Genomic DNA, 18,398 nt, shown 5'->3' with positions numbered 1-18,398 from the left:
ATGCATTCAATGAAAATGATCGGAAAATAATTCACATTTACCTGATGTATTAAAAATGCAATAATAATAATAATAATAATAATAATAATAATAATAATAATACATTTGTATTCTCTTTTACAGGCATGTTCCTCAAGATGATGATTCTTCAAGCTAATAATGGCATATTTTTGTTCTCTATTATCTTGTTTTCTTTTGCATTATTTTAACTGTGTGATCCTTGTTTTTGTTTTGGAGGTGAAGGGATTATCGCTCCTCATTAGGTATGGAAATTCATTGTTCAGTTAGTGCCTTTCACAGCAAGGGTTTTGTTTGTTTTATATTCTGTGTGGAAGATCGTATTTTGTTGCTTTTTGGTAAAATAAACATGCGCAATAGCGCTTTCCTCTAAACATCTTGTGCCATCTGTTTGCCTCCACCACCTGCACACCTGTGTGTGTGTGTGTGTCTGTGTGTGTGTGTGTCTGTGTGTGTGGGTGGGTGGGTGTGTCTGTGTGTGTGTGTGTCTGTGTGTGTGTCTGTGTGTGTGTGTGTGTGTGTGTGTGTGTGTCTGTGTGTGTGTGTGTGTGTCTGTGTGTGTGTGTGTGTCTGTGTGTGTGTGTGGGTGGGTGTGTCTGTGTGTGTGTGTGTGTCTGTCTGTGTGTGTGTGAGTGTGTGTGTGAATGTGTGTGTGTGTGTCTTTGTGTGTGTGTGTGTGTGTGTGTGGGTGGGTGTGTCTGTGTGTGTGTGTGTGTGTCTGTGTGTGTGTGTGTGTGGGTGTGTGTGGGTGTGTGTGTCTGTGTGTGTTTGTGGGTGGGTGTGTCTGTGTGTGTGTCTGTGTGTGTGTGTGTGTGTCTGTGTGTGTGTGTGTGTCTGTGTGTGTGTCTGTGTGTGTGTGTGTGTGTGTGTGTGTGTGGGGGGGGGTGGGTGTGTGTGTGTGTGTGTGTGTGTGGGTGTGTCTGTGTCTGTGTGTGTGTGTGTGTGTGTGTGGGTGTGTGTGTCTGTGTGTGTGAGTGTGTGTCTGTGTGTGTGTCTGTGTGTGTGTGTGTGTGTGTGTGTGTGTGGGTGTGGGTGTGTCTGTGTGTGTGTGTGTGTCTGTGTGTGTGTGTGTGTGTGTGTGTGTGTGTGTGTGTGTGTGTGTGGGTGTGTGTGTCTGTGTGTGTGAGTGTGTGTCTGTGTGTGTGTCTGTGTGTGTGTGTGTGTGTGTGTGTGAGTGTGTGTCTGTGTGTGTGTCTGTGTGTGTGTCTGTGTGTGTGTGTGTGTGTGTGTGTGAGTGTGTGTCTGTGTGTGTGTCTGTGTCTGTGTGTGTGTGTGTGTGTGTGTGTCTGTGTGTGTGTGTGTGTGTGTGTGTGTGTGTCTGTGTGTGTGTGTGTGTGTGTGTGTCTGTGTGTGTGTGTGTGTGTGTGTGGGCGTGGGTGGGTGTGTCTGTGTGTGTGTGTGTGTGTGTGTGTGTGTCTGTGTGTGTGTGTGTGTGTGTGTGTGTCTGTGTCTGTGTGTGTGTGTTTTGAACTGTGTTCTGGGGTCTATTATCTATTTTGACGTCTGCTGTTTTGATGTATGTGACAGTGAGTGTATAAAGACATGTTTGATCAGAACCAATGCAATAAACTGCAACAGTTATGTACAGTATCACCGTTAAAGATCAATTACAAATTACTTGAAATGATTTGTAAAGGCACAAAATAAATAAGGACTTAATTCCAGTTTACAAGATTCAGAAGTTGGTGAGAGCAACTGCAAGTTGGTGAATGCACAGGGCCAAATAATGGAGTTGCGTAAAAACACATTTCTGATCAATAACACGTTTTTCCTTCAATAAGAAGGAAGAGAGAAATCAAGGTAATGGAGGAGCAGCCCATGGATATGGCTCATTTGTAACTGATGGAAATAGACAGCGCTGGTGTTCAGTAGAACCCTAGTTTCTTGCTCTTATTGTATTACTCTTGCTCTTATTGTATTACTTGTACTGTAACACTTGAAATGTATTTGCTTACGACTGTAAATCATCCTGGATAAGGGCATCTGCTAAGAAATAAATAATAATAATAATAATAATAATAATAATAATAATAATAATAATAATAATAATAGTTTCTTCACTTATCTTCCTCATTCCTGATAAATCCTGTGAATCTGTGCCTTTGAATTTTTTTGATTCTGTCTGCTCTATGATAGACTATCTTTGAACAATGAAACACTATGTCAAGATTGAAATCTTTACTTTAGAGCTACTTCGGAAACAACAGATGTTCTGGCTACAGTCACAGGAGCAGTCACAAGCAAGTTCAGATCAAATAACTCCATTGCTATTGTGCTTTGTGAAATCAGTACTATACCACTTAAAAGTCTAATAAATACATACACACTGTCGCAAAATGGGTGCTCCGCACTATCAAATAACTAATAAATAAATTGATCAAATAGTTTCAACAACACCCCACCATCAAGCACACAGTTCTGGATGATTGTATTACAAACACTGCAGCACAAGCCTAGAGTAGTTCTCTAATCTACCATTGTAATAGTTTACCATAGTAAAATCGCAGCAAAGTATAATACATCCTACTGAAAACACGATAAAGCAGAGGTTAGCATTGAAAAACCCAGAGAAGTATAGTAAAGCATATTAAAAAAGATTTCCTTTGAAAAACATGATCAACTATGGTAAACACTGTACTTTGGAAAAACCACAAAATGACAGTGCATAATAACTGTGGTAAACTTTTATAAGAGTTGCATAACAGAGAACCAGATGGGAGCTAACACCACGACTTAGCTGGAAACTAGTGTCTAGACTACAGTACGGGGGACCAGTTCTGTAGGGACCCCAGAATCGCCACAGTGCATACATACTGCACATACATACTGCACATACACACAAGTCCAGAGAGAATGTCTGCTGCTCTAATATTGAGTTTGGATCGTTTTCTCTGTACCTGGCTTTCTCTGCCGCTCAGAATTTCTTGCCCATTGTTCTTGCATTCCTCATTTCCTGTGAAAGTGTGATCTGACAACTTACTCCTGTTTCCAATATTCACGTTACAGCTATCCCCAAAGCAGTGGTTGTCACTATGCCTTCAGAGGAAGAAACAGCCGTCGGTAAGTTCAGATCAGATCACTCCATTGCCACCCTTTAAACCTTTGAAAACTTTAGTCATTTAAGATTTGAAAGTCGCCAAGATAACAGGTTGCTACAGTTTGTTTCAAAAGTGTCCCATGGGTTAAAACAACAACCTCACACACAGTGTATACTGAAAATCAACATACAGGAGGAATTCAGGGCAAGTTATTACAGCAATTGTCAATACCAGTGGCAAATAGCAGAGGATCTTAAAGCAGCAAGACGTTGTCTTCAGTCTTAACTGTAGGGAGCTTACAGGTTAATCACCTCCAGATAAAGCACTGATGTATTCATTACATATAGCCATCACCCATGAAAAATGCTTAGAGGATCTTGACTTTTTTTCTATTCAATAAGGATAGTGAAATTATCCTTAGAGAGGCATGCTAAATCTCAGGAAGTCAATGCTTTGGATGGACAGATTATACTGTAGAAACCATGGTATAGTACTACACTGTTGGATTTAAGCCAGTACTAGTTTTAGATTCTGTCCCCTTAATAAGACCCACATTGCTGAGCTCTTCTAGGTTTGACAGTGATTTCAATGAGACATATTTGTGATTGCAGATAGCAGTGCTGCTATCCCATTCCTGCTGGTTGTGGGAGTGCTGGTGTTTGATTAAATTGCTGTGGGTCTGTTCATCCTCTGGGTGTTCACCAGGGCAGCAATGAGGTACTGTTTTTTCTTTTTGGAATGAAAGTAAGTAAGAAAGATTTAAGATAAACTATATTCAGAGGAAAATAAGAATGAAAAATGCATTCAATAAAAAATATTAAAACAGTGATAGGAAAACAATTGACATTTAATTGATGTATTCAAAATGCAGTAAAATAATAACAATACTACTACTATGACTACTACTACTGCTACTACTAATAATAATGATATATTTGGATTCTCTTTTACAGGTGTGTTCCTCAAGATGATGATCATGATGATTAATCAATGGTACAATCGTGTCTTCAAGCTAATAATAGCATTAATTCAAGATACAATGTATAAAATACTTTTAAGTGCCACATTCCTATATGTATTGGGACCAATGTTTCTCCCATTTTCAATGTCAGAGAGGAAATGCTCACATAACAAGGTTCAAAACATTCCTGCCAAGTTAGCTCTGATAGTTCAAATTGTCCATTCATTGAGCTGACCTTTTTTTGTAACTTTGCCCATGTTATGCTTTGTACAAAAAAAAATTAGATAAAAAAATCACTTTTTGTTATTGTGTGTATTTTAAGATGATAAATTAATAAAAAAAATCTACATTTATTTATACATTGTGTATTTGTTTAAAAGGTCTAACAAACAATGGAAAAGAAAATGCCATGGTGGTTTTGAAATTCTTAAAAATGGATCTTCATTTTCCTAAAACCTAATTTTTTACCTGACTAATATAATTGTGTGTTTTGTTTGATTAACTGCCATTGTTGTAACTGCTGCTTACTAACTATTAGCTAGTAAAAAATATATATATAATATATATAATATATACATTTCCTAAAAGTGAGGTGGGGAAGAATATTAGTGTTGCGCTGTGAATTTAAAGCCTGTGCTACATTGATATGATTCCCCACAGTCAGCCTTGATAAAGCCATTTTTGCTGGAATAGTTGGTAAGCATGACCATTAATGATTTATTCTGAAACAATTAAGCATTAAACCTAATGGGGTATTAAACAGGTAAGTAATGAGCTATTAGGGACATGTACATGCTAGGATGTATCCCTTCGAGCTTCAAGCTAAACAGTCTTTTGTGGTAAGTCGTGGAACTGCCAGCAAACTAACTTAACTGTGACTCACTATGCTACACAATTCAAACACATCCTTAAAGGAGAGTTAACAAAGACATGCTGTGTCTGATTTGGAGGTTCTGACTGTACTGCTCTCCATTTATTATTATTATTATTATTATTATTAATTTCTTAGCAGACGCCCTTATCCAGGGCAACTTACAATTTAACAAGATATCACATTATTTTTACATACAATTACCCATTTATACAGGTGGGTTTTTACTAGGTAAAGTACCTTGCTCAAGGGTACAGCAGCAGTGTCCCCCACCTGGGATTGAACCCACGACCCTCCGGTTAAGAGTCCAGAGCCCTAACCACTACTCCACACTGCTGCCCCACTATATTATTATTATTTGTTTATTTAGCAGACGCCTTTATCCAAGGCAACTTACAGAGACTAGGGTGTGTGAACTATGCATTAGCTGCAAAGTCACTTACAATTACGTCTCACTGGAAAGACGGAGCACAAGGAGGTTAAGTGACTTGCTCAGGGTCACACAATGAGTCAGTGGCTGAGGTGGGATTTGAATCGGGGACCTCCTGGTTACAAGGCCTTTTCTTTAACCACTGGACCACACAGCCTCTTTTGCCAAGGTTTTGAAATGTGTCTGCTTGTGTTGCAGTGTGTCTAGTTTTAGGGTGTTTCGTTTAATTGTGTGTGTGCAAGGCTATGTGGTCTGCTGTGGTTGTGGGTGTAAAGCTAGCTTGTGCTGTTTGATTGGAGGGTTTAAATATTTATCACGGAAAGGGATTTGTCTCTCAATTGAGGAAGCTGGGGACTGAAGAACTTAAAACAGTAGTAGTTTGAAAAGAGAAGTCACTTTTTACACCCAGAGAGAAGAGAAAATGAAGACGCTGCATTCCACGGTTTTAATGTTAATAATACTATCGGTGATAAAAGAGGCACTCAATGGTAAGGACAAAGATTTGTATATTCTGATATATTCTCTTTCATGGTAAGAAGCTGACACAAACATAACCATGTAATTTAAACAGCACACATAGATATTTTAGTACTAGGGCTATACATTGTGGTAAGTTCCTATATATTTTATAATATCAAATGTACCAGGTATGGTGGAATATAGGCTCCTGTTCATAAAGCTTTATTTAAAGGATTCCTTTTCTGTATTGATAAATTCAAACTTTTGGATCCATAAAACTTTTCTAGACTGTTTAAGACTGTATCTACAATGAAGAACAGTTTCCTTTTCTTAAAAAAAAAAAAAAAAAAACTTATTTAAATAACTGATGAGTTTTATGAACTTAGTTCACATATCTAATGTTAGCTGCTTTTTAGTAATATGAAAACAAATTAGACTCCACATTAAATCCCTGTCACAAAGACGGCCGGAGTGGGTGGCGTCAGACCAGATGCAGGAAATAAACAGACAGAGATTTGGGCTTTCGCTCAGCATTTAATAACAGAACAGAAAATAAAAAGGTTTGAAACAAAAACACAGGACACGGCACTATACGCCAAAATAAAGAGACAAACAAAACAGACTAAACAGTGAACAGACAAACGGACAAACACGGTGAGTGAAAACACTAATTACTTTACTTTGCTTTGCTTTCTTTTTCTCTCTCTCTCTCTCTCTCTCTCTCTCTCTCTCTCTCTCTCTCTCTCTCTCTCTCTCTCTCTCTCTCTCTCTCCCGTTCTCCACTCACCGAACACCCAACCCTGACTGAATGAAATGTGCATCTATATATACTGTTGTGCTGGGATTCAATTACTAATTAATTATTCACTTGAATCCCAGCACGTGAATTAATTCTGTGCAACCCCGTGCTCACATATTACATTTAACCAGCACATGAAGTGATTTGTGCCCTCCTCGTGCCTAAATATAAATCTACATTTTTAAATACACGTGAAACACAGACCCGTTTATATCCCGTGTACCAATCTATACACCAACATTAACACACGCACCATACAACACATAACACACAAATGTACACAGGGGCGGGGCGCATTGCCACAATCCCATATGAAAAATGTTTTCTACATAAGACACAAAGGGCTCGATTCTCAAAGCTATCACTCTAAATCATCATTAACATTATTTTTATCTCATGGTGGGTGAAAAAAATTCTAGAACGAATAAGAAAGAACTCAACACTACTCACAAGCCCCAATATCAAATGCCTGGTTTGGTAACTTTATTGGGTGTTTTATAATTTTATAAAAATATCATGCTAGGGACATTTTGGAGTAAATAGCTTTCAGTATATAAGAAATGTTTTTTTTTTTTTAAGTGAGTTTACATCTCATAGGTTAAACATTACTTTAAAAAATAAGAATAAACCAATAAACCATCTCAAACTGTTGAACAAGGTTTCACAAACATCTACAAATACAAGTTTTACAGACAGACAGGTGACTGAAGTCATTCAGTACCCCAGGATTCTTCTACGCACAGTAGAATGTCATTTTCAAGTTCCACAATAACTGGATAAGCGGTTCTGTGTGACATACAGGCAGACAGATGAACAGCCTCCATATATGTGATATATTCAATGATTTGTGCTAAAGTAGGATGTGAGCAAGTTGCATCAGAATTAGACACAGATAGATGCACAATACTAAAGTGTGATTAAAGAAGCACACAAACTTTTTTTTTAAAATAAAAAAATGGCTATATATATATATAAATATATTTATTTACTTTAATTTATTTTCTTTGTTTTTTTTGTCAATAAATATTTAATGCATAGTAAATTGTACAAATACATTTTAAATACTGCAAAAGTTTCAGATTTTTTGTAATATGAATGATATATTCCAAATATATTTCTCAATCTACATTTATTATATGTATTAAAGATATAGAGAATGGGAGGACCTTCATATAACATATTATAATATCATATGACATCTGTAACATGAACGTCCTTTTTAAACAAGGATGTGAGAATCTGTCTGTTTTGACCGGCATCCTGTGGATATGTATGTGTCTTGCTAAATGCAGACATGTGCTAGCTATGAGAAACCACAACTCATTTTACATAGGATGTTAGCAGTTTTATCACAAGTTTCCAAGCTCTTGGCACAGAATATATTTGAAATAAATATGTATGTGTCACTGACTCATATGTATAACCACTAAATAGTAAGCAAACTTTCAGAGCACTAACAAAACTATTTATTATCATCTACTTAGGTTTATTTGCAATGGCCAACATATAAGCAGTATACTTTACTGCATATAACACTGTCTAAATCATTTTGGTGCCACTGTATAAACTGATGGACTGATTGAAACATTTATGATCATTGTTATCATAAATATATTTACCATGTGGTCCAGTATAGCAAGACATTTTCAATATTACAAAATATATTACCTAAAATAATTGCTTAAAAATAAATTATAAAATGCATGGGCTCAGCAAGCATATTAGCAATACAACAGGGCAGCAGTGTGGAGTAGTGGTTAGGGCTCTGGACTCTTGACCGGAGGGTTGTGGGTTCAATCCCCAGTGGGGGACACTGCTGTTGTACCCTTGAGCAAGGTACTTTACCTAGATTGCTCCAGTAATAACCCAACTGTATAAATGGGTAATTGTATGTAAAAAATAATGTGATATCTGTATACTGTGAAATAATGTATAATGTGATATGTTGTAACAATTGTAAGTCGCCCTGGATAAGGGCGTCTGCTAAGAAATAAATAATAATAATAATAATAACTATATATTAAAATAAAGCATATGAACGAATTTAGTGGATATGAAAAGTTAGTCAATGGCACTGGCTGCATGTGTGTATGATGCAAGCACACAGGTGCCACAATTTGTGGATTATTTAATCAACAATTAAATAAGGTGCCTATTTTGACATTCTTCCCAGATTTTCAGTTCCAGTGGTTTGATTTCATAAGCACAACAAATCATCCGACGCAATGGGGTGTTCTAATACATTTGAACACTACTGTATATGGTAATGAAACTTTATAGTGATCCAGGTTAATCAAATACAGTGAACAAGAACCTATATAGGCTTATACTGTTTTTGAAACTTTTATCTTTCAGGATATTTTTTGTACTTTTAGTACACCTGGTGTTGTGAGCCTGCCACATTTGTATACACACATGGATAATGCCTTTATTCACGGTGGCCACACAGTAAAACAAATCCTGAAAAAAAAAAACCTATGTAAACTGCAGTATAAGGAATTTCAATAGGAATAACAAAGAGAAGGTGAGGTGATACCTTTTATTGGACTAACTAAAACATAATTAAATCACAAGCTTTCAAGACCTCAGAGGCCTCTTCTTCAGATGAAAGTAAAAAAGAAAGATTCATGTTTATATTTAATGGTGGCGTCAGAACAAAAATAACCCATTTTTCAAGTCCCTACAATTTTAACACAGTAGTCCTGGGCTAAGAGAACACCCCTCAGGAAGCAAGCGAAGTGTTCTCTTAGCTGAAGTGACCACGGAGTTGACCACCAGACACAACATGAATCAATAAATAAAACATCTATGTATTACTAATACTGCTGAAAATACAAACGCAGTATAATCAAGTTTATTTTATATTGAGATACAATAAACCCTATACATACCAATCATGGTCAGTCTCATAGGCAAACACCACACACTAAAGTATTATTTAACCATTGTATTCCATTGATTGGCTTTTAGGTACCAAATGCTATTTGCATGCTGCATTAAGTTTGGCACTATTTGGCCATCCATTTTGCATTATAATTATATAAAGCAAAATTCAGCATGACACCATGCTTAATATTTTTAGAGGTGTCGTGAGTCAGCATTTACAGGCAGAGCAGCTGAAGATTCAGTTACTTCCGGACTGGTTAGAAAATGAACAGCCCCAAAGTCTGAGCGCAGTGAAGTATAGAAATATTTCAGTTTTGAGGTGGCTGATGATGGAATAGTAAAACAATATAACAAGACCTTTTTTTTCTCCATGGATACTGTGCAGCAAAGCACCACTAAGTTAAAAGCAAGTTATTGCTTTCCATATGTAAATATCTGTTAACGTCTATATATGTATACTATATATGTTTGATATTGTAATTGTGTATTTTTCGGAAGACTTTGATATTATCGATATCGACATAGAAATACATACATGATGTTGATATATATACAATGTTCATATCGTTGCCCATCACTAATACTACTACTACTACTACTACTACTACTACTACTACTACTAATAATAATAATAATAATAATAATAATAATAATAATAATAATAATAATAATATAGGAATAACAAAATGTGTATTTGTATTTGAAAATCAATAATTGTATTAATCTTTGTATTAATCTCTCTCCCTGGTATTGGGTGGGGCAGATGGCCACGGTGTGCCCAAACTCCCCACAACCAGGGCATCACTCATCTACCACGTAGATAGGGCCAACATCCCCTGGTGGCAACTGTTGCTGTTGCTGCCACTTTTGCTGCTTTCTGCAGCTCTTCCTTCCTCCCATCCTCTTTCCTCCCATTCTCCTACCTCCCCTTCTTCCTCCTCACTCCACAAGTAAAAAATGGAAAAAAAAAAAAAAAAAAAACTGCAGTACCCTCTTTTGCCTGAGTCCAGGAGGCGCTGGTGATCCCACGCTGGACACCACGTGTGGCAGGATGGCTGGGCGGTGACGTCACGGCAGAAGCAGGGAGGGAAACGGACACCAGGCAGACTGCAGTTAAAGGCGCTTGCGCAATTTTATTTTTAAAGATTAAAAATAAACCAAAAGTTTAAACAAAAAGAAACTTGCTCACAGAGTGAAAATAAAAAGGTTAAACAGAACAAAATCACTAACACAAACAACAGGATCAGGCTGGGCAATAGCCTTCACTGATCCTTTAAGGTTTTCTTTTAGTTTCGTTTTTGCTTGCTTGCTTGCTTGCTTGCTTGCTTGCTTGCTTGCTCGCTCGCTCCTCTCTAACACCCACCCCGAGCTGGCGAGCTGCAGGCTTTTTATATAGGTGACCATCTCCCGATTAGCAACAAATTAAATCACCTAATTAATTCGGGAGACGGCCACCTTCTGCACGAGCTTTCCTAATTATTCCTGGCAGAGGACGAGTACCCACTCTCGCCTCTGCCAGAAAACATTTGAAATAAAACAATAACAAAACCTGCGGTGCCTCGCCGTCACAGAAATAAATACATAAATAATGACAAAACATACGGCGCTTCACCGTCATATAAATACATAAATAAAATCAAACAAAACAAATACAAAATACACTGCACAGGGCCGGAGGGGGAGACCCCGATCTAAAAATAAATAAATAAATACGTACACTACTGCCCTGCTACAGTCTTACATTCGCCTTTTCAGTGTGTCACTGCATATTTGTAAAAAATGTGAAGGTGTCCATATTATATCATTTCAGGTCAGTAATGAACCAGAAGTTGATTATTTGATGCTCTGCAGTACAAAAGCACTGAGGCATATCATGTTGTGTTATTGTAATAATCTTCATCAAAGAGTATGTTTGTTTCCACAGATCCCTTCATATCAAAAGTGTCAAAGGGAGCGTCTGCTACCCTGTACTGTAATCCATCACTTCCTGCAGGATCACAGGCCCAGTGGACAAGGAGAGCGGTCAGTGGGGATAAACGTGTGATTGTGACCAGACAGGAGGATGGAAGAGTTGTTAAAGAAATAAAAGATCTACAGAATCGGTTTCAAATAGATGACCGCTTTAACATTCATATGGAGAGAGTTCAGCCAGAAGACCTTGGAACCTATGAGTGTGGAGGACGTGAAACAAGTTTAATAGTACTGCATGGTGAGTTGTGTGTCTGTTTATATTGCTTATTTTTCATTTTCCCTTGGTAAGATGGCTGCCTCATGATTGTATATCCAGTTCCAGCTTCTCTATATAGCTCCATGGTAACAATGTCATTTTCAATTAAAGAATAAATAATAATAATAGATTAAACATGATTAGTGCGTAAATTAGCCATAAAAAGATAGCCATAGAAATATAAAGTTTAGCATCACCCTGTAGAATTAACAACTTTTGCTTCATAAAGTCAAATGAAACCTGCTGAACAATTTTATGTTAACATATTGAATTACATACTGCTTTGTAGTTTTCCATATAGTTAACAGAAAGCTAACAAAGAAAGGTAGAATAATTGATTACAAATCAATTATCAGGACGTTTCGGACTACAAGTCCTTCATCGGCTGAATACAAAAAAACAGCGCTTTAAGAAGCTGATAAAAAAACAAACAAGTAGTCTTTTAAACAAAATTCTGGAATGTTAGATTATATTATAGTATATTATAGTTAGTATATGATATATGTCAGTATGGGAACTATAATATATATATATATAGTATGGTATATTATAAAGTAATATATATGATATATATGTTAATAATTTCTCATTCCTAAAATTCTAGGTGATGCAAAACTTTTGGCCATAGCTGTAGAAATTTAACTTGAACATACAAATAGATAGATATGAGTTAACAAATACAGATGTGAGTTAAATGTATTTCTTTAAATACTCTAAATGTGTTTTTAGTTGTTCATTTTAAAATCCCTATAACATCTTTTGCTTCCACAGATCCCTCCAGTCACACAGTGTCAGAGGGAGAGTCAGTAACCCTGTACTGTGGTGACTCGGCAGATCTAGCAGGGGCAGGGAGTGTCAGGTGGAAGCAGGTTAATGGAGGCAATGGTCATTCTATTCTGTACAAAGATCCAGCAGGAAAAACTGTAACACAAGTAAATGATCCAGACCATCGATATCATCTTAAACTAGACTCATCCCTTTACATAAGGAAAGTAAAATCAGCAGACGCTGGGAGATATGAATGTAATGGGATCCATGTGGCTGATTTAAAGGTGCTGACTGGTGAGTGGTTTGTCTTTGTCCTCCTAAGTAGATTTACCATGATTTAAAACTGACAATAATATCTGAATGAATCTTTGCTGGTTGTATATAATAATAAATGTGTACCACAGTTTTTGAACTTCAGAGCCATGCTGTTACAGCATTTTCTGGCATGATGCATTTGTATTTATTGTCAACCCTTTGTCCTGCAAACAGTAAATTTAGAGCAAGTGCGTCCTCCAGGAAATGGAATTGTGGAATTCAAACACAAACGTGGTGATCTCGTATGTTTTGCTTGCTTTTTCAGTTTCAAATATTGTGATACAACTACAAAGATTCATTGTGATACATTGGTCTGTGTTTAAGTAGTTTTCAAGTATGGATATTTCCTTTCACTGAGTTTCATTGCTATGTCAGAAGTTTGTGTTTTGCAGTGTGTCTAGCTGGTGTGTGTGTGTGTGTGTGTGTGTGTGTGTGTGTGTGTGTGTGTGTGTGTGTGTGTGTGTGTGTGTGTGTGTGTATGTGAGTGTCAGTGTGTGTGTGAGTAAGGCTGATCTATTTAGATCAGTGAGCTGAGGTATCTATTTTGTGGTCTGGTGTTCAGGTGTACGTGACTTGAGTGGATTGAAGTTTATATCTTTATCCACATCTAATTTCATTTCACTTTTCTATCTTTACCTTTCAAAACACAGACATAATGTTAGACTTGTAGTGCTACATTCAATATCGTAACAGTCATGACATTAGTAATAGGTCTGTGTGTGTGTGTGTGTTTGGGTGTGGGTGTGGGTGTGGGTGTGGGTGTGGGTGTGTGTGTGTGTGTGTGTGTGTGTGTGTGTGTATTAAATATGTGATTGGCTATCAATGTGAGGATTGCCATTGACCTCCAGTCCTATTGAATCAGTGCATTGATTGGGTATTTCAAACTGGAAAGAAAACAGGGGCAAACATCTGATTGGGAAAATCCAGCGAGACCATGACCTTTTACCTTTCACCACCATGCTCTGTGCTAAACTCTCTTGAACAAACACATCTGACATTAAAGTTTGAAATCTTTACTTTACAGCTACTTCAACAACAACTACAGCAAAAACAATAAAACTAACAGAAACTACACCGAATAGTGAATCAACCACAAGTAAGTACAGATCTGATCACTCCATTGCCCTTTCAAATCACTACTAATTTATACTAATAAAATCACAAGTACCAATTAACAAGCATTGCTGCTTTTTGTAGAGGGTGTGATTGAGAGAGATGCAGTACACAACCTGGCCTTTTTTTTTACCTATCTACTCTGGCAGGCCAAATGTATGCTGTAGTTTACTCCACCCAACAATGCTATACTTGTACCCTGATGACAGTGACTACTTTCAAGACAATACAAATGGTTTGAGAAGCATGACAGAAACTACAGGAATGTTCCATGGCCACCACAGTCCATAGCTCTCATTCTAACTGAGCATGCTTGGGTTGAACTTGAACAACATATTCATCATTACGATCCTCATCTTAGAAACCTTTCAGCCCCTTGTGGCGTCTATGCCATGTCATGTGAAGGCTGAGATCAGGGAAAATGGTGGAAAAGGTGGGACAACCAGATAGGTAAAGGCACAAATAAAATGACCAGGCAGTGTATGTACAGTGCCAGCATTTCTTTGCCTTTGCTCTTGCTTTCCTCATTCCAGAGAAAAACTGTGATCCTGTATATATAAAACTCTGTTGGCCCCACTTGCTCTTTGCTATACTGTCTTTGAACAAAGAAGCGCACTGTTCAACTTTCAAACCTTTATTTTACCACTACTTCAAAAACAAGAGCTGTCCTAACTAAACAATCAAACACAAGATCATTCACAAGTACAGATCAGACCACTGCACTGCTACTGTCCAGTCTGGAATTCAAACACTGCTGCTTAAGTTTGCAAATATTATTCCATAGAAATCTATAGAAGTGTCTGTTTTATTCTACAAAGGCATACACTGGAGGCCAAGAAAAATGTAAGTACAGCTTTTCGGCAAATCTAAACTCTTCCCTGACATTTGAAATAAAGTGAGACTAAAATAATCCTAACATTTGTCAAATGTTCAATAAATATTAAGAGATTTTATGGTCTAAATATATAAATATTAAGAGATTTTATGGTCTTTCAAATATGATTAATCCTTGTCATTGAGTTTCATTGATATGTCAGAACTTTGTGTTTTGCAGTGTGTCTAGCTGGGATGTGTGTGTGTGTGTGTGTGTGTGTGTGTGTGAGTAAGGCTGATCTATTTAGATCAGTGAGCTGAGGTATCTATTTTGTGGTCTGGTGTTCGGGTGTACGTGACTTGAGTGGATTGAAGTTTATATCTTTATCCACATCGAATTTCGTTTCACTTTTCTATCTTTACCTTTCAAAACACAGACATAATGTTAGACTTGTAGTGCTACATTCAATATCGTAACAGTCATGACATTAGTAATATGTGTGTGTGTGTGTGTGTGTGTGTGTGTGTTGGTGTGGGTGTGGGTGGGTGTGGGTGTGGGGGTGTGTGTGTATGTGTGTGTGTATTAAATATGTGATTGGCTATCAATGTGAGGACTGCCATTGATCTCCAGTCCTCCTGAATCAGTGCATTGATTGGGTATTTCAAACTGGGAAGAAAACAGGGGCAAACATCTGATTGGGAAAATCCAGCGAGACCATGACCTTTTACCTTTCACCACCATGCTCTGTGCTATACTCTCCTGAACAAATACATCTGACATTAAAGTTTAAAATCTTTACTTTACAGCTACTTCAACAACAACAACACTGAATAGTGAATCAACCACAAGTAAGTACAGATCTGATCACTCCATTGCCACTTCAAATCACTACTAATTTATTATTATTTCTTTCTTAGTAGACACCCTTATCCAGGGCAACTTACAATTGTTACAAGGTATCAAATTATGTTTTACATACAATTACTCATTTATATAGCTGGGTTTTTACTGGAGCAATCTAGGTAAAGTACCTTGCTCAAGGGTACAGCAGCAGTGTCCCCGACCTGGGATTGAACCCACGACCCTCCGGTCAAGAGTCCAGAGCCCTAACCACTACTCCACACTGCTGCCCAAGTTATACTAATAAAATCACACGTAACAATTAACAAGCATTCCTGCTTACACGGGTGATAGACTTTATTAGTGCTGCACTATTGATACTTACCTGTGCTGGGTCTGGCTGCGAGCACAAAGTGAATTAACTAAACTAAAAAAAAAAGTATACAGAAAAGGTGTTTTATTGAAATATAGTTAAACAGTTTTAAGGAAAGTTTTAAATAGAGAAAGGCAGAGCTCACTTTGCCACACTCCAAACAAAGGTCTGTAATTCAAGTCACAATTTTTTTTTTTTTTTTTAATTGTCAATTGTGTGTTTGACCATTATCATTAGTAAGTTGATATCATTTTGTTAAAAATATCATTGAACAAAATATATTCAAATACATCTACAGTATATTCAGATATTTCAGTATATATATGTGTGTGTGTGTGTGTGCATATAAACTGTATTACACAGACTTCTATAGCATACATTTACAAGTAAAAATGATATCCCTCCTTCTGGGCACTGGACGCTCGTGCTCCTCCTACTCCAGTTCCGTGTCCATGTCAGGCTCCGGCAGCTTTCTTCTTCATGCCCATAGCACAGGTAATATGTGCCACACTCCTCGTCATCCTGCTCAGTGGTGTAGGACTCTGTCTCTATCCTCTGAGGTTCCCTCACCCAGCTCTCATACCTCTTCATTTTGGCGCTGGAGCTGGTACTGGCTGCTTTCCATCCTGGAAAGAACAGCCTGTACTGAAACTCAGCACGCAGGGGAAATGCAGTAGTAACCGCGGTATAGTATAATACAGCGCTGCAATGCCGGAAATTGAATAAATGATTAATGATTAATTAGGCTGCAGCCACAGGTATATAAAAAGGGTGATCACGGGTGTTCATGTTACAATTAAAGTTGGTGTTAGAGGTGAAGGTATGTTGTGTGGTGAGGTGCGGTGATGTGCTGATGAAGCTGATGAAGCCGTGTTTCATTGTAATCGGTGACTCGGGGTGTATAAAGTGTTTCTAGTGTTCTGTTCAGCTGCTTGTTTTGGCCTTTGTGCCTGTTAGTTTGTTGCTGTGTTTTGTTTGTTGTTTTTAATGTGCACATTAGCGCTTAAACTTGTAGCTTCTGTTGCTGGGAGTAACAGCCTTGCCAGTGACACTGCCCTGTTCATACCCCTTAATAAGAACCTCATTGCTCAGCAATGAGCGCTTCTAGGTTTGATAGTGATTTTAATTAGACATATTTGTGATTGCAGATAGCAGTGCTGCTACCCCATTCCTGCTGGCTGTGGGAGTGCTGGTGTTTGACAAAATCGCTTTGGGTCTGTTCATCCTCTGGGTGTTCACCAGGGCAGCAATGAGGTACTGTTTTCTCATTTTGGAATTAAAGTAAGAAAGAAAGAAAGATTTTCAGATAAACTATATCATAGGAAAATAAAAATTAAAAATGCATTCAATAAAAATGATCGGAAAATAATTCACATTTACCTGCTGTATTAAAAATGCAATATAATAATAATAATAATAATAATAATAATAATAATAATAATAATAATAATAATAATAATAATAATACATCTGTATTCCCTTTTACAGGCATGTTCCTCAAGATGATGATTCTTCAAGCTAATAATGGCATATTTTTGTTCTCTATTATCTTGTTTTCTTTTGCATTATTTTCACTGTGTGATCCTTGTTTTTGTCTTGGAGGTGAAGGGATTATCGCTCCTCATTAGGTAGGGAAATTCATTGTTCAGTTAGTGCCTTTCACGGCAAGGGTTTTGTTTGTTTTATATTCTGTGTGGAAGATCGTATTTTGTTGCTTTTTGGTAAAATAAACATGCACAATAGCGCTTTCCTCTAAACATCTTGTGCCGTCTGTCTGCCTCCACTACCTGCACACATCAGCCCCTATTTGAAAAGGAGCAGCCTACTTTCCAACCACTAGGGGCGCCCTTTCATACATGTTAGATTTTAAAATATCACATTTTTCCACTTTTGTCAGTTTTTCGGTAAGTATATGGAAAAGGGGTTGCCTACTTTCCAACCACTAGGGGCTCCCCAAAATGTCACATTTTCTATCTACAAAGCGGTATGTAATTCAACGTAACATTATTCAGCAGTTTTCATTTGACTTTATGGAGCAAAATTTGTTAATTCTATAGGGTGATGCAAAATGTTTGGCCGTAGCTGTAAAGCATACATTTGCAAAATCTTATTTTTTCATAAATTAAATATTTGCTAAATATTCAAATATTTATTAATAAATTATTGGTTTTTGGTATATAAAGAAATGGTGCCATATTTAATTATCTGAACAGCATTGACCAATTGAAAAGACTCAAGAAACTTTGCAGTCCAAAGCTGTCTACATGAAACAACCAATTTGACTTTGAGTAGAGGAAGGAAAGTAGTCCAGAAGAAAGATACCAGACTACATCCCCCAAAATGCATTGGGGTTTGGAAGCCAAACCCCAAGCCCCCAGGGCATTCTGGGGGATATAGTCCTGTAACTATTTTAACCCCAGGACTACATCCCCCAGAATGCTCTGCCACAACTTATAAGTGTATAGCTAAAGACATACATACCTGCA

At 37.3% G+C, this 18,398-nt stretch overlaps 1 protein-coding gene across 1 annotated transcript; it reads left to right on the top strand.

The window, feature by feature from the left end:
- Window positions 1–5,673: 5,673 nt before the first annotated feature.
- Window positions 5,674–17,674, top strand: LOC117419292 (uncharacterized). The gene is made up of 7 exons (XM_059011295.1): window positions 5,674–5,806; window positions 11,387–11,671; window positions 12,461–12,751; window positions 13,797–13,868; window positions 15,506–15,547; window positions 17,061–17,166; window positions 17,401–17,674. The coding sequence occupies exons 1-7, from the start codon at window positions 5,740–5,742 to the stop codon at window positions 17,432–17,434; spliced, it is 897 nt and encodes a 298-aa protein (XP_058867278.1). The 5' UTR covers window positions 5,674–5,739; the 3' UTR covers window positions 17,435–17,674.
- Window positions 17,675–18,398: the final 724 nt, after the last annotated feature.

Source organism: Acipenser ruthenus, chromosome 41 (genome assembly GCF_902713425.1).
Source record: "Acipenser ruthenus chromosome 41, fAciRut3.2 maternal haplotype, whole genome shotgun sequence".
Taxonomy (NCBI): domain Eukaryota; kingdom Metazoa; phylum Chordata; class Actinopteri; order Acipenseriformes; family Acipenseridae; genus Acipenser; species Acipenser ruthenus.
The sequence above is the reverse complement of the archived record's forward strand: the minus strand, read 5'-3'. Positions and strand labels throughout refer to the sequence as shown.